Source organism: Mustela putorius, unplaced genomic scaffold, assembly GCF_011764305.1.
Source record: "Mustela putorius furo isolate JIRA1106 unplaced genomic scaffold, ASM1176430v1.1 tig00003834_pilon_pilon_pilon, whole genome shotgun sequence".
Lineage (NCBI taxonomy): Eukaryota > Metazoa > Chordata > Mammalia > Carnivora > Mustelidae > Mustela > Mustela putorius.
In genome coordinates this window covers 47,650,564-47,667,256 of record NW_025421987.1, presented here as the reverse complement: position 1 = coordinate 47,667,256, position 16,693 = coordinate 47,650,564, and the positions used below count along the sequence as shown (strand labels likewise).

Below are 16,693 nucleotides of genomic sequence, written 5' to 3'. Positions count from 1 at the left end.
TTTTTTATTAATCTGTTGTATCACATTGATTGATTTGCAGATGTTGAACCAACCTTGCAGCCCTGGAATAAATCCCACTTGGTTGTGGTGAATAATCTTGTTAATGTACTATTGGATTCTATTGGCTAGTATTTTGGTGAGAATATTCGCATCTGTGTTCATCAAGGATATTGGTCTATAATTATCTTATTTGATGGGATCCTTGTCTGGTTTTGGGATCGAGGTGATGCTGGCCTCATAAAATGAGTTTGGAAGTTTTCCTTCCATTTCTATTTTTTGGAAGTTTCAGGAGAATAGGTATTAAGTCTTCTTTAAATGTTTGGTAGAATTCCCCTGGGAAGCTGTCTGGCCCTGAGCTTTTGTTTGTTTGGAGATTTTTGATGACTGTTTCAATCTCCTCCCTGGTTATAGGTCTCTTCAGGTTTTCTATTTCTTCCTGGTTCAGTTGTGGTAGTTTATATGTCTCTAGGAATGCATCCATTTCTTCCAGACTGTCAAATTTGTTGGCACAGAGTTGTTCATAATATGTTCTTATAATTGTATTTCTTAGGTGTTGGTTGTAATCTCTCCTCTTCCATTTATGATTTTATTTATTTGGGTTCTTTCTCTTTTCTTTTTGATAAGTCTGGCCAGGAATTTATCAATTTTATTAATTCTTCCAAAGAACCAGCTCCTAGTTTCGTTGATTTGTTCTTTTGTTTTTTTGGTTTCTACTGCACTGATTTCTGCTCTGATCTTTATTATTTCTCTTCTCCTGCTGGGTTTAGGCTTTCTTTGTTGTTCTTTCTCTAGCTCCTTTAGGTATAGGGTTGTGTATTTGAGACCTTTCTTGTTTCTTGAGAAAGGCTTGTACTGCTATATATTTTCCTCTCAGGACTGACTGTCTTTGCTGTGTCCCACAGATTTTGAACCATTGTGTTCTCATTATCATTTGTTTCCATGAATTTTTTCAATTCTCCTTTAATTTCTTGGTTGACCCATTCATTCTTTAGAAGGATGCTGTTTAGTCTCCATGTATTTGGGTTCTTTCCAAATTTCCTCTTGTGATTGAGTTCTAGCTTCAGAGCACTATGGTCTGAAAATATGCAGGGAATGATCCCAATCTTTTGATACTGGTTGAGACCTGATTTGTGACCCAGGATGTGATGTCTTCTGGAGAATGTTCCAATGCACTAGAGAAGAATGTGTATTCTGTTGCTTTGGGATGAAATGTTCTGAATATATCTGTGATGTCCATCTGGTCCAGTGTGTCATTTAAGGTCTTTATTTCCTTGTTGATCTTTTGCTTGGATGATCTGTCCATTTCAGTGAGGGGAGTGTTAAAGTCCCCTATTATTGTATTATTGTTGATGTGTTTCTTTGATTTTGTTATTAATTGGTTTATATAGTTGGCTGCTCCCATGTTAGGGGCATAGATCTTTAAAATTGTTAGATCTTCTTGTTGGACAGCCCCTTTGAGTATGATATAGTGTCCTTCCTCATCTCTTATTATAATCTTTGGCTTAAAATCTAACTGATCTAAGGATTGCCACCCCAGCCTTCTTCTGATGTCCATTAGCATGGTAAATTGTTTTCCACCTCCTCACTTTAAATGTGGAGGTGTCTTCAGGTCTAAAATGATTTTCTTGTAGGCAGCATATTGATGGGTTTTGCTTTTTTTATCCATTTTGATACTCGTGTCTTTTGATTGGAGCATTTAGCCCATTAACATTCAGGGTAACTATTGAGAGATATGAGTTTAGTGCCATTGTATTGCCTGTAAGGTGACTATTACTGTATATTATCTGCTCCTTTCTGATCTACTACTTTAAGGGTCTCTTTTTGCTTAGAGGACCCCTTTCGATATTTCCTATAGAGCTGGTTTGGTATTTGCAAGTTCTTTCAGTTTTTGTTTGTCCTGGAAGCTTTTTATCTCTCTTTCTATTTACAATGACAGCCTAGCTGGATACAGTATTCTTGGCTGCATGTTATTCTCGTTTAGTGCTCTGAATATATCATGACAGTTCTTTCTGGCCTGCCAGGTCTCTGTGGATAAGTCCGCTGCCAATCTAATATTTTTACCATTGTATGTTACAGACTTTTCAGGATTTTCTTTTTGTTGCTAAGACTTGTAAATTTTACTATTAGGTTACTATTCTTACTGATTTTGAGGGGGGTTCTCTGCACCTCCTGGATTTTGATGCTTGTTCCCTTTGACATGATAGGGAAATTCTCTACAATAATTCTCTCCAATATACCTTCTGCTCCCCTATTTCTTCTTCTTCTGAAATCCCAATTATTCTAATGTTGTTTTGTCTTATGGTGTCACTTATCTCTCGAATTCTCCCCTCGTGGTCTAGTATTTGTCTGTCTCTCTTTTGCTCAGCTTCTTTATTCTCTGTCATTTGGTCTTCTAGATCACTAATTATTTTTTCTGCCTCATTTATTCTAGCAGTAAGAGCCTCCATTTTTTAATGCACCTCATTAATAGCTTTTTTTATTTCAACTTGGTTAGATTTTAGTTCTTTTATTTCTCCAGGAAGGGCTTTTATCTCTCCAGAGAGGGTTTCACTAATATCGTCCATACCTTTTTTGAGCCCAGCTAGAACCTTGAGAATCATCATTCTGAACTCTAGATCTGACGTATTACCAATGTCCGTATTGATTAGGTCCCTAGCCTTCAGTATTGCCTCTCGTTCTTTTTTTTGTGGTGAGTTTTTCCACCTTGTCATTTTGTCCAGATAAGAATATATGAAGGAGCAAATAAAATACTGAAAGGGTGGCAAAGACCCCAGGAAAATGCGCTTTAACCAAATCAGAAGAGTCCCCAAATCATGCAGGGGTGGGGTAGAAAGGGTATAAAAAGAAGTTCAGGAAAAAAAAAATGTATTAAAAAATAAAAAATATATGTATTAGATTGGTGACTAGAACAGGGTCGCCCACTTAATTTTGGGAGTATTTTGGTCTCTTAGAAGAAACTGCCTCCCCAAATCTTAAAGAATGAAAAACATAAATAAGAGTAAACACAATGAAGAGATGGAATATGCCTATAAAGATGAAAAAAAAATTTTTTTTTAATTTCCTAAAAAGGAGTTGATAAAGTAAGTTGGTTGGGAGAATCAAAAAAAGGGGTCAGATTTTGCTTGGGCTGAAGAGTAGAACAACCCCAGAGCTAGATTTAGGGTATAAAGTTAGATACAATGAAGGATAAAATATGACTATATAATAATAATATAATGAAGGTTCAAAAAAGATTATTATAATATTTTAAAATAATGAAGGTTCAAAAAAGATTATTCTTACTTTTTTTTAATGAAAGGTATTAGGATAAACTAGTTTAAAAACGTTAAAAGATGAGAGGATAAAAGTTAAAAAAAATTAGAAGAAAAAAAATTAAATTAAAAAATTTTAAAATTAACTGCAAGAACAAAGAATCATGGGGAGAAAGCCATGAATTCCATGCTTTGCTTTCTCCTCTGGAATTCCACTGTTCTCCTTGGTAAGTGAACTTTCCAGCCAGAAATCCACTGGCTGGATTTCTTATTGATCTTCTGGGGGAGGGGCCTGTGGTAGAGATTCTCAAGTGTCTTTGCCCCACGCGGAATTGCACCGCCCTTACCAGGGGCCAGGCTAAGTAATCCACTCAGGTTCGCTTTCAGGAGCTTTTGTTCCCTGAACGCTTTCTGGAGAGTTCCGGAGGACAGGAATGAAAAAGGTGGCCTCCCAGTCTCCAGCCCGAAAGAGCCCAGAGCTTGGGGCCCCACTCCTCAGTGTGCCCTCAGAGAAAAGCGCTCAATCATTCCCGTCCCCCTGGCCTCTGGCCACGCTCCGAGCTCACCCAGCTGGTGCCTGGGTCAAGGTAACCCCGAGCTGAGAGCTCACTCCTTGGCTCTGTCTCTGTAGCCGACTTCCCTGCTCTAATACCTGCGAGCTCTGTGACACTCAGACACCCCCGATCCTTCTGTGACCATGTGGGACCTGGGGCCATGCTGACCCCGTGTGGGCTTCACTCCGGTTTAGCCTCTGGAGCTATGTCCTTCAGTGGAGCAGACTTCTAAAAGTTCCAATATTTTGGTCTGTTGCTTGGCCGCTTGCCAGAAGCTGACCCCTCCCCCCACAGTCTATCTTCCCATTGCTTTGGATTCACTTCTCCACCATCCTACCTTTCAGAAAGTGATCGATTTTCTGTTTCTAGAATTGTTGCTCTTCTTGTCTTTGGTCTTCTGTTGGATTTGTAGGTGTTCGCAATGAATTGATAAGCTATCTAGCTGATCTTCTGCTACCTGGAGTCTTAGCCTGCTACTTCTCTGCCATCTTGACCAGTACCAGAAGTCTACATCTTTTTTTTTTTTTTTTAATTTTTTTAAAGATTTTATTTATTTATTTGACAGAGAGAAATCACAAGTAGATGTGGGGCAGGCAGAGAGAGAGAGAGGGAAGCAGGCTCCCTGCTGAGCAGAGAGCCCGATGCGGGACCCGATCCCAGGACCCTGAGATCGTGACCTGAGCCGAAGGCAGTGGCTTAAACCACTGAGCCACCCAGGCGCCCCAGAAGTCTACATCTTTAATAAGCTTCCTAAATGCCTCTAATGTACACTGTTATTCTTTCTAAAAAAAACAAAAAACAAAAAAAACACAGCATTCTTGGGGCAACTGGGCGGCTCAGTGGGTTAGGCCTCTGCCTTCGGCTCAGGTCATGATCTCAGGGTCCTGGGATTGAGCCCCGCATTGGGCTCTCTGCTCAGTGGGGACCCTGCTTCCCCCTCTCTCTCTACCTGCTGCTCTGCCTGCTTGTGATCTTTGTCAAATAAACAAATAAAATCTTAAAAAAAAAAGAACACAATTCATGCCATTCTATTAGAAATTTAAAATTTCTATGTACTTTTCAATTTTCTATGACGATTCAAAAACATACAAGTGGCTTAATTGTGCTACAGTCTGATTACTTATTTACATATTTGTGGGGTTCTTTTTAAGATTTAGGAAAATTATTTTGTTCATTTGTTTTTTCATCTTTATTGAATTATAATTGACAAATTAAACTGTAAGACATTTACAGTGTACATCTTGAATATGTGATATATGTTGTGAAAGAATTACTCTCATCTAATTAACACATCCATCACCTACATATATATATACACACATATATGTGTGTGTGTGTGTGTGTGTGTGTGTGTGTGTATAAGCATTTAAGTTCTATTCTAGCAAATTTTAATTATATAATGTTAACTGAAATCACCATGTTATATATAAGGTCCGCAGTTCTTATAGCCAAAAATTTATGCCCTTTTGTGATATTTTAAATATTTCTTCACCTAGATGTAGGAAAGAATGATGTTTTCACCTATTCCCTTATGACTTACCTTGGGAAAAACTTTTACTGAGTTGAATGAAAGATTTAAGTTTCAAGGGCTATACTGGATCCCTTATCTTACTATTTCCAAGAAAACAGGCCTATCTTCCAACTCCTGATTTGTATATTATCAGTAAGACATTCTTCTTTTGACAAGGGAGTAGGATTTACAATAAAACCATCAGTTTAGTATGTAAGTACATTTTTATCATCTTTCCTTTCACTTTCCTTAAGTTTATTATAAAGAAATTACTTAAAGAAAAACAATGTTGAGACTCTCAAAGACAATTAGCCTAGAGTTTGGCTTTTTGATTTTCAAGAAAATGAATTATACCATCCCTTTCTCTTAATTGGAGACACATTACTATTAGAACATTCCATGCCATTGTTTTTGTGTCATTATTGAAAGCAGAAGTGGAGGGACGCCTGAGTGACTCAGTCAATTAAGTGGCTGCCTTCAGCTCAGGTCATGATCCCAGAGTCCTGGGATTGAGTCCTGCATTGGGCTCTCTACTCAGTGGGGATCGTGCTTCTCCCTATCCCTCTGCTTGTGGTCTCTCTCTCTCTCTCAAATAAGTAAATAAATCTTTTTTTTTTTTTTAATAGAAGCAGAAACACAGTGATGTGGCAGCCAGAGTTCTCTAAAACTTTCAAAAGGAACCTCTCCAATTTGATGTTCTTTATATACTGCCCTTCCAGTAGTGCAGTAAGCCCCTTGTACTGAGCCCTTTAGACACACCAGGCATTTTGAGCTTTTTACATTTGTTAACTTATTTAGTTTGATAACAAATTCAGATGATAGATACTATTAATATCTCCATTTTTAATATGGGGAAACTGAGGCATAGAGAAATTAATAACTTGCCCAAGGTCACACAGATACTACGTGATGAGCCAGTAGTAAATTCAGTTTTATTCATCAAGAGATGTAGTCCAGTTGTTAGTATAAAACTGCTAAGGTTTCTATAAAACACACCCTTCTCATGTGCTCTCCTTAGCCAGGTTTTATAGTATGCTAACACCCCACACAGTGGTTCCTATTTTCTTATTTGCTTCCTTTCCTGAACAGTGAGCACTCTGAGGACATAATGTAGCTGCAGTGATGCAAAGCATCTGATATAGGGTAGGCTTTGAATATTTATGAGATGAATGAGCAGTATGTCCCTCAGCTAATAAAGTGTGTAAACTGAAGTCAAATCCAGGGTCATACAATTACAGCTTGGCTTTCAACCTGCAGTTAGATCTTGATGTGAAATCCAGCTATTCGGCTCAATTCTTAGTTGTGTGACAGTGGACAAGTTGTTTAACTTTTCTAATGCTCTTCCTTTTGCTTATAGACTTATTGAGAGAATTTAAAGGAACATAAAATGCTTAACATGGTAGCACACAGGACTCAATGATTATTGTTATGGCTGATATACCACTTCTTTATTTCTTTCCTTTTATTTTAATTTCAGTGTTGTTAACACAAAGTTTCAGGTGTTCAATATAGGGATTCAACAATTCCATATATTATTCAGTGCTCATACACTTCCTTTTCTTGATGAGGGAAAATTACTTTGCAACTAAAAAGGATAAATTTGTCTTTTCTAAAACTTCTCAGTATAGCACTGCCTTGATTATGATAAATAGACTCTTACTAGTACCATTTATTATAGCCTTCAAATGTAATTTTGTATTTATTCCACCTGTGCCTTCTACAGGTAGAATAAAAGCCTCCTCACCCCAACTATTTTTTAGCATTTGCTGCCACATTTCTAAATTTAGTCTCTTTACAGATTTTATTACTGAGCATCTACTAAATAAATGCCAAGCACTTCTGCATTTTGTTTCTGCTACCTCTGTTCTAAGTAAAACTCCCAAGTCTGCTTTTCTTTCTGAGCTCTCTCCCTTAAAGAATTTGTATACTCTTACTATCAACTATCTCTTCTATTCAACTGATCAAGTCTATATTCCCAGTTTAATATTTCCTTTCATCCAGCTCACTTCCTGAACATTACCCAACAAGCTTAAAACTGAAGTCCTCACCTTTTCCAGAAAGCAAATGCACCTCCTGACATTCCCATTTGTTAGTGTTATCTGTTTTCCAATTACCCAGGCCTATAAAGTTTTAATTCCTCTCTCTCCTGTGCTTCCCTAAATCAAGAAGTCAAATCCTACCTGTTCTTTTGCAATAGAAAATAGCTACCCATTCTTTTTTTAATTAACATATAATGTATTTGTTTCAGGGTGATTCACCAGTCTTACAATTCACAGCGCTCACCACAGCACATACCCTCCCCAGTGTCTATCCCCCAGCCGCCCCCTCCCTCTCACCCTGCTCCCCTCCCAGAACCCTCAGTTTGTTTCCTGAGATTAAGAGTCTCTTATGGTTTGTCTCCCTCTCTGGTTTCATCTTGTTTCATTTTTCCATCCCTTCCCCTATGATCCTCTGTCTTGTTTCTCAAAATCCTCAAATCAGTTGAGACCATATGATAATTGTCTCTGATTGTCTTATTTCACTTAGCATAATAGCCTCTAGTTCCATACACATTGTTGCAAATGGCAAGATTTCAGTTTTTTTGATGGCTGCATAATATTTATGTGTGTGTGTGTGTGTGTGTGTGTGTATGTATGTGTGTGTGTATCCATCCATCCCACATCTTCTTTATCCATTCATCTGTTGATGGACATCTAAGCTCTTTCCATAGTCTGGCCTTTGTGGACATTGCTGCTATAAACATTTGAATGCACGTGCCCCTTCGGATCATTACATTTGTATCTTTGGGGTAAATACCCAGTAGTGCAATTGCTGGGTTATAGGGTAGCTCAATTTTCAATTTTTTGAGGAACCTCCATACTGTTTTCCAGAGTGGCTGCACTAGCTTGCATTCCCACCAACAGTGTAGGAGGGTTCCCCCTTCTCTGCATCCTCGCCAACACCTGTCATTTCCTGACTTATCAGTTTGAGCCATTCTAACCAGTGTGACATGGCATCTCACTGTGGTTTTGATTTGTATTTCCCTGATGCTGTGTAATGTTCAGCACTTTTTCATGTGTCTGTTGGCCATTTGGATGTCTTCTTTGCAGAAATGCCTGTTCATGTCTTCTGCCCATTTCTTGATTGGGTTATTTGTTCTTTGGGTGTTGAGTTTGATAAGTTCTTTATATATTTTGGATACTAGCCCTTTATCTGATATGTCATTTGCAAATATCTTCTCCCATTCTGTCAGTTGTCTTTTGGGTTTTTTGACTGTTTCCTTTGCTGTGCAAAAGCTTTTGATCTTGTTGAAGTCTCAATAGTTCGTTTTTGCCCTTGATTCCCTTGCCTTTGGCGATGTTTCTAGGAAGAAGTTGTTGTGGCTGAGGTTCAAGAGGTTGCTGCCTGTGTTCTCCTCAAGGATTTTGATGGATTCCTGTCTTACATTGAAGTCTTTCATCCATTTGGAGTCTATTTTTGTGTGTGGTGTAAGGAATAGCTATCCATTCTTAACATTCCCAGTACCCACCCCCAACTCCCCTCATATCCTTATCATTTCACACCTTGAGTTTTGCCTCAACTTCCTAGGCACTGTCCTTGAATTTACACCTTTTTCCTCCAATCCATCCTGCTCAACACATTCACACAAGTACTCCTAGGAATGCTGAGGTTACTCAGCCGGTTAAGCATCTGACTCTTGATTTTGGTTCAAGCAGTGATGGCAGTGAGAAGTCTGGTTCTCTCCCTCTTTCCTGCCCCCACCCCACATGTCCATATTCATGGATGCTGTGCGCTTTCTTTCTCTCTCTCAAATAAATCAATCTTGAAGAAAAAAAGAAGTGTATTCCTAAAATAGTAACTTTTTTTTTAACATTACTTCTGATATCAATAAACTTTTACTTGTTTTTAAATATTTTATTTATTTATTTGACAGAGAAAGAGATCACAAGTAGGCAGAGCAGCGGGGGGGGGGGGGGGGTGGGAAGCAGGATCCCCACTGAGCAGAGAGCCCAATGCGGGGCTTCATCCCATTACCCTGAGATCATGACTTGAGCTGAAGGAAGAGGCTTAACCCACTGAGCCACCCAGGTGCCCCAATAAACTTTTATTAAGGCAAGATTCCTCCACAGTCTTGACCCAGACTATATCTAGCACTACACCCTTACAAACTATCCTGTCTAGCCAAACTACTACTTGTAAGCTTCTCAGACTTGCCTTTATTCAAGATGCACCCTCTCTTAGCTTGTTATGAAAATTCCAGTTATGAAAACTGTGTTCTTTCAAATAAATGATGGACACTTTGAGGGCCAAATTATTTCTTATACTCTATACCTTTACCTATAAATGTTACTTAATAGTAAGAGCCCCAAAAATATTTGTTTCTAAATATTTTCTCATTGTATTTAAGTATATACATGCTTATTATTTTTTATCAAATAATGTAAAATGCATAAAATATCATTACAAGTTTTAGTGAGTAACTATCACTTAGGGGATTTCATATGTTCCCTTTCCTATGTTTTTGTGTTTTATGTCTAAAACAAATCATGGACTGAAAACTTGTTTCATTTTTTTTATAAGCAACAATAAAAACTCAAAGTCATTAGTTCCTTCCAAGATGGCAAAAAGAGAAACACACTTGAACTAGAACTCAAGCAACATCTCTGCTATATATTCCATCTGTCCTGTTAAAACTTCTTTGAGGCTCAGTATTTATTAAAGATTGAATTTATCAATTTCTGGCATTTCTCCTGCTCTAAAATGTTGTTAAATATATAGAACAAAGGCAAAAGAAAAAACTAAAGATGGTTAGATAACTCATAAGAGAGCTTAGGGTTTCATTTGTTTGCACTCTTACTCACTAAAAGCAAAACCACCAAATTGCTGATTTCTCACATATCATAATAAAATCACAAACACAAGGCTCACTGAATTAATGTGTACAAGCAGACATGCTTATTTGTAGCTAACATCACGTTGCATGCAAAAGCGAAACACAATGGAAATGCATGAAAATTAGTGGGTATGTATGCACAGATTACATTTTTTAGTGCTTTATGAATCATCCACGAATGCTTGGAAGTGAGTGTTAAGTGCTATTATGAAGCCAGATAACAAGATTTTTTTTTCCTACCAGTTTTCTCAATTCCCACTTGAATCGCTTTGGCTGGCTCTGTTATGCCTTGGAAATGATGTCAATACAATTCTGAGTCTGCTGCTAGGGAGTACAAAACATTATAGGTCCTATATAAACAATGTTGTTGTTTTTTAATCTTTCTTTTTTATTTGACAATTGTTTTTTTGGCTCTATTCTATTTCTTTTTTAAGATTAGATGACCAGAGTCTGATAATATTAACCTGCATTGACTCTCAATAGGACAACCAATCAAAAATATAAGAATTCAAACTATATTTTTGCTTTACAGATGCCAAATAACTAGTAAGCCTAAGTTCATACTTGTGTTTCTGATATATAATGCTTATGTAACTCTGGACCTAAACCAGTGTAATTTCCAATAAAAATTCCTTCCTAACCTTAATTTCTTACAAAAACAAAATTTTAAGTAGCTTTTGATTACCTTGAAGCTGGATATAGAAGTATTTTTTTTTGCACTTTTAAGAGTCTGATTGACCCATTTAATAATAATTTCATCATTTACTTTTTCACCTTCTCCAAGATCTGATAATACATTCAATGTGTACCTGTAATAGAAAAGATGTATATTTGAGAGTGAAAGGGATGAAATTTGCTCTCACATCATTTATATCAATATTTAGATAAATATTTAAATATTTTGGCTCTAATAAATAGGTATTTGCACTTAGTCACAGTCACAGTCCAAAGTTGCAAAGCTCAGTAATCAAAAACAAAAACTATATATGGTGTTTTACAAAAACAACTCCTTACAAAGCAGTGTTTTACAAAAACAACTCCTTACAAATACAAAGGTATTAATAAAAGTGATTGATTCTAGAGATTGACCCACTTTTCAACAAAATATATTATCAATGGTAAATCATTTACAAACATTTTACATTGTAAATTTTTCCATTTATTATTCTCAAAAACTGCTAAACATTTAGTTCATATGACTTACTGAAGGAAATAGTATTGCTGTAAACGTATCAGCTTTTACCTTCTCATCAGCTGCCATACCAATGCCAGAGTAAGTGTTGACTTCCCTTCATTTAGGTCCTGCCCAGCAATGCCAACCAAGGAGAATTTAGCTGTATTCTTCCCAAGTTCCACTGCATAGTTACAGTTTTCAATCTATAAATAATAAGTAAACATTCTGATATAAAAACATGTTTTTAAAAATATATCTCTTGATTACACCAGCTCTGTTCAGTCACTTGAAAAATAACTGAGGATACCTTCTATTTATATGACAGAATATCATTTCATAATAACACTGAAATTAAGGAAATAATTATTATTCCCATTTTATAATTATTCCCTTTTTTTTTTTTAAAGATTTTATTCATTCATTTGACAGACAGAGACTACAAGTAGGCAGAGAGAGAGGAGGAAGCAGGCTCTCTGAGGAGCAGAGAGCCCGATGCGGGGCTCCATCCCAGGACCCTGAGATCATGACCTGAGCCGAAGGCAGAGGCCTTAACCCACTGAGCCACCCAGGCGCCCCTAATTATTCCCTTTTTATAGCTGAAGATATCAAAGCACTGAACAGTTAACCTAGACAGAGAAACAACTGGCTAAAAAGTTTTAAGATCTTACTCTTAAAGTTGACTGTCCAAGATTACATAGTTTATTTGTGACAAAGCTGTGACTAAAAACCTAGGTTTCCTACATTCCATTAATAGAGTTAAAAGAAAAGATGAATACCCAACTTTTGTAGCAACATGGACGGGACTGGAAGAGATTATGCTGAGTGAAATAAGTCAAGCAGAGAGAGTCAATTATCATATGGTTTCACGTATTTGTGGAGCATAACAAATAGCATGGAAGACATGGGGAGTTAGAGAGGAGAAGGGAGTTGGGGGAAATTGGAAGGGGAGGTGAATCATGAGAGACTATGGACTCTGAAAAACAATCTGAGGGGTTTGAAGTGGCGGGGGTGGTGGGAGGTTGGGGTACCAGGTGGTGGGTATTATAGAGGGCACGGATTGCATGGAGCACTGGGTGTGGTGAAAAAATAATGAATACTGTTATGCTGAAAATAAATAAAAAATAAATTTTAAAAAAAGGCAAAAAAATACAGTTTTGTTTAAATTTAAAATTAAGGAATAAAGAAATTGTTTCATTAAGAATCTAAAACTTCATCTCCCATTTCTCCATTCAGATACTACTCATCTTCCAAAATTTAGCTGTTAACCCTCATTCTTCAACAAAGTCTTATTAACCCTAACTATACCAGCTGATAAAAATCTATCCCTTATTGAACTTCCAACAGTGTTTATATTGTAATGCTTATGTACCACATTCTACTTAGCAATCCATGTACTTTCTTTTGTCAACCACAGGACAGGCTCCTTTAAAAAAAAAAAAAAAGATTTTATTTATATATTTGTCAGAGAGAGACAGAGAGAACAACCACAAGTAGGGAGAGTGGCAGGCAGAGAAACAGGCCCCTCACTGAGCAAGGAGCCAGATGTGGGATTCAGTCCCAGGACCCTGGGATCATGACCTGAGCCACAGACAGACGCTTAACCAACTGAGTCACGCAGCATCCCTAGACAGCCTCCATTTAAAGGGCAAAACCTATAACATGTACATCTATATCATACTCTTCTCCACCCCCTGACCAGAACCCATCACAGTGCCCTGCCTACAGTAAGAATCTTACAAATGACCACCGAGTAAATTATTTACTTACCTACTTCTTTCTGGGGTTATAAGTTCAGTTAAGTCTTTTCTCTAGCAAATTTTTTGTCTATTCAGTCTATATAGATGTTTATTATCTCCAGTTTTTTTTTTTTTTTAAGATTTTATTTATTTACTTGAGAGAGAGACAGTGAGAGAGAGCATTAACGAGGAGAAGGTCAGAGAGAGAAGCAGACTCCCCGTGGAGCTGGGAGTCCGATGTGGGACTCGATCCCGGGACTCCAGGATCATGACCTGAGCCGAAGGCAGTCATCCAACCAACTGAGCCAGTGAAATTGTAGGCTCTCATAATCTTATAACACCACCAGTAGTAAAAAGTGCTTACTAAATATTTTTTGGAATAAACATTTAATTAAGAAAAACAGTATAAACAGTGTAACTGTTTTCTTCTGATTTTCTTTCCCAAGTTAGTTATGATTTCATTACAAAACAATTCAATATGAGATACATAGATACATTTTTTTTTCCGAAGAAGGTATTTCTAGGAAAGGTGAGAAAGGGAGCAGACAATAACAGAATTTGCAAAAATAAATGGGTATTGTTCCTTGAAAAAGAAAATCCAAATTTCCAAAGATAAGTTTGTTACAAATAAAAATTCACAAAAGATCCTTTGGTCCTGCTATAGCATCTGCCTGGTTCTCTCAATAAGTTTAATAAAATCTTTGGTAGGTATACATTTTTTCAAAATATAAGGAAACAATATTTTAAAATTCTTTTTCCTAGTAATTATATTATGGATTTATTTAGCCTATTAAAAATATATGCCATAGAAATGCACAGAATTGAAAAACAACCAAATAGATACCCAGTTTATAGAAAATAGCATCAAAGTTCAGATTATGTAACAATGTGAACAGAAGAGAGAAAATCCAGGATATTTTCCACTGACACCTGTTTCAATGGCAGAATTTTCTACCAAATGTAATAATAATCATTTTCATGCAAAATGTGTTTCCATGAAGGGCTGTCTATTTTATAGTTAGTTAGACCAAAATTCCTAAGAGGAATGATGGTGAGAAGGCTGCTCAGGGTTACTAGAAGTCTAAGATGTGGGAATGACCAGCAACAAAAGGGTCCCTAGAAATTGATGCTCATATAAGGAAAAAGAGGTGTTCTGTTTTTTTATTAACATATAATGTATTATTTGCGTGAGGGGTACAGGTCTGTGAATCATCAGGCTTACACATTTCACAGCACTCACCATAGCACATACCCTTCCCAATGTCCATAACCCAGGCACCCTATCCTTATCCCCCCACCTCCCAGGTGTTCTATTTTTTTGGCAACAGTTGATTCTAAATTTGGCAAAACTTCTAAGATCTAGAGAGGTACCAAACTAGAGAAAGAATAAGAAACTCAGTTCTAGAGATAAGTCATGTTTATGGTACTACTTAACACTCTAAAAATGGATCTGCTCACTGAGGATGTAAATATAGAAAGTTAAGAGCAGTGGGCCAAGAACTGAGCCTTGCAAATTCTAGAGTTGTCAGGCTAAAAAATGAGGACTAGGTAAGAATAAAGATAAGAATAAACACAAAGGAAGTAAGAAAAAATTGGAGAATGCAGTTTCATAGAGTTAATGGGAGAAATGATTATCAAGTACTTCAAATGCTTTGGGAAAAGTGAAGTTTGCATCATTTGGAAAATGAGAAAAATTACATGAAAGGATACAGGCTTCCAAGTGAAAAGAAATACTGGAGAAATAATGAAGAAAGACTATTTAAGTGGTGCAGCTTTATGAACTTTACAAATGAAGCAAAGTGATGTCTACTGATGAGTGCCCAAAGTCCATAAAATAATCCGCTGTGATACTTTGTCATGAAAGTACTGCTTCATTTTTTAAACACCTTGAATTTATTACAGGCCTTATGTTTCATTCTATAAGCAGCTGGTATTTGTTGAAAGGAAACATTTTACATATGATTCACTTGTGACATCTCATAATTAAGATTCCAGATAAAATAAGTAGTTTAATTTTTGTTTCCCTGTTACATTTTGCATCTGCTTACTCCTAAAGGAACTAGAAAAAGAACATAGCCCATAGTTAGTAGAAGGAAGGAAGGAAAATAATAAAGATCAAAGCAGAAATAAGTGAATAAGAGGCTTAAAAAAATAATAGAAAAGATTAAAAGAAACCAAGAGTCGGTCTTTGAAAAGGAAACAAAATTGATAAACCTTTATCCAGACTCATCAAGAAAGAGTCCTCAAGAGTCCTTGAGAGAGGAAGCAAATAAAAAGAGTCCTTGAGAGAGGACTCAAGTAAAATCAGAAATAAAAGAGAAGTAATGACTGTACATCACAGAAAGACAAAGGATTGTAAGAGACTACTACATAAATTATATGCCAACACATTAGACAACCTAGAAAAAATGGATAAATTCCTAAAAACATACAATCTTCTAAAACTGAATTGGGAAAAAATCTGAACAGACCAGTAAGTAGTAATTAAATTAAATCAGTGATCAAAAATCCCCCAACACTTGAAGTAATGAACACTAGGTGTTGTATGCAACCAGTCAATCACTAAATTGTACCTCTGAAACTAATAATACAGTATATGTTAAATTGCATTTAAATTTTTAAAATTTTTTAAATATCCCAACAAACAAAAGTCCAGGACCAGATGGACTCACAGGTGAATTCTACCAAACATTTAAAGAAAAAAGGAGGGAAAGTAGGAAGGGAGGGAGGGAGGAAGAGTTAGTACCTTTTCTTCCCAAACTATTCCAAAAAATAGAAAAGACAAGAACAAGTATTGGTAAGGGTGTGGAGAAAAAGGAATGTTGTGCGCTGTTGGTGGGAATGTAAGTTGGTGTAGCCACTGTGGAAAACATTATGGAAGTTCTTCAAAATATTAAAAATAAAAAACTACATAATCCAGTAATTCCAGTACTGGTATTTACCCAAAGAAGATGGAAACACCAATTCAAAAAGATCCCTGCACTCCTATGTTTATTGCAACATTATTTACAATAGCCAAGATACAGAAGCAAACCAGTGTCCATTGATAGACAAATGGATAAAGAAGATGTGTGATGTGATACACACACACACACACACACATACACACATACACAATGGGGTATTACTCAGCCATAAAAAAGAATGAGATCTTGCCATTTGTGACAATATGGATACTCTAGAGAGTATTATGCTAAGAGAAATAAGTCAGCCAGAGAAGGAAAATACCATATGATTTCACATGTATGTGGAATCTAAAAAACAAAACAAGTGAGCAATAAAAGAGGCAGAAACAGACCCCTGAATACAGAGAACTGGTGGTTGCAGAGGGGAGGACGGGAGAATGGATAAAATGGATTAAAGACAGTAGGAGATACAGGCTTCCAGTTTCGAATCACCATCATTCATCTGCAAGATAGTTTCCCACCAACTGTAATCAAGTCACTGCTCTGCTCAAAAATGTTTCATGGCTTCCCATTACTTTTAGTTTAAAATGCAAGCTCTTTAATCTGACAGTCAGGGTTCTCAACATCTGGCTCCAATTGAAATTTTAGGGTTCATACTTACTTCTTCCTATTGGAATCCTCTGTTACAG

The 16,693-nt window shown here is 36.7% G+C and overlaps 1 protein-coding gene and 1 long non-coding RNA gene across 9 annotated transcripts in view; one reads left to right on the top strand and one right to left on the bottom strand.

Moving 5' to 3' along the window:
- The window catches only part of PLS1 (plastin 1), a 116,564-nt gene that overhangs the window by 6,560 nt on the left and 93,311 nt on the right, over window positions 1-16,693 (bottom strand). For all 7 annotated transcript variants that reach the window (XM_045088478.1, XM_045088474.1, XM_045088473.1 and 4 more), the window contains 2 exons: window positions 11,432-11,565; window positions 10,874-10,997 (listed from right to left, as the gene is read on the bottom strand). In XM_045088478.1, coding sequence (XP_044944413.1) covers window positions 10,874-10,997; window positions 11,432-11,565 — 258 coding nt within the window. The remainder of the gene's footprint in view (window positions 1-10,873; window positions 10,998-11,431; window positions 11,566-16,693) is intronic.
- The window catches only part of LOC123394391, a 30,125-nt gene that overhangs the window by 10,186 nt on the left and 3,246 nt on the right, over window positions 1-16,693 (top strand). The window lies entirely within an intron of this gene.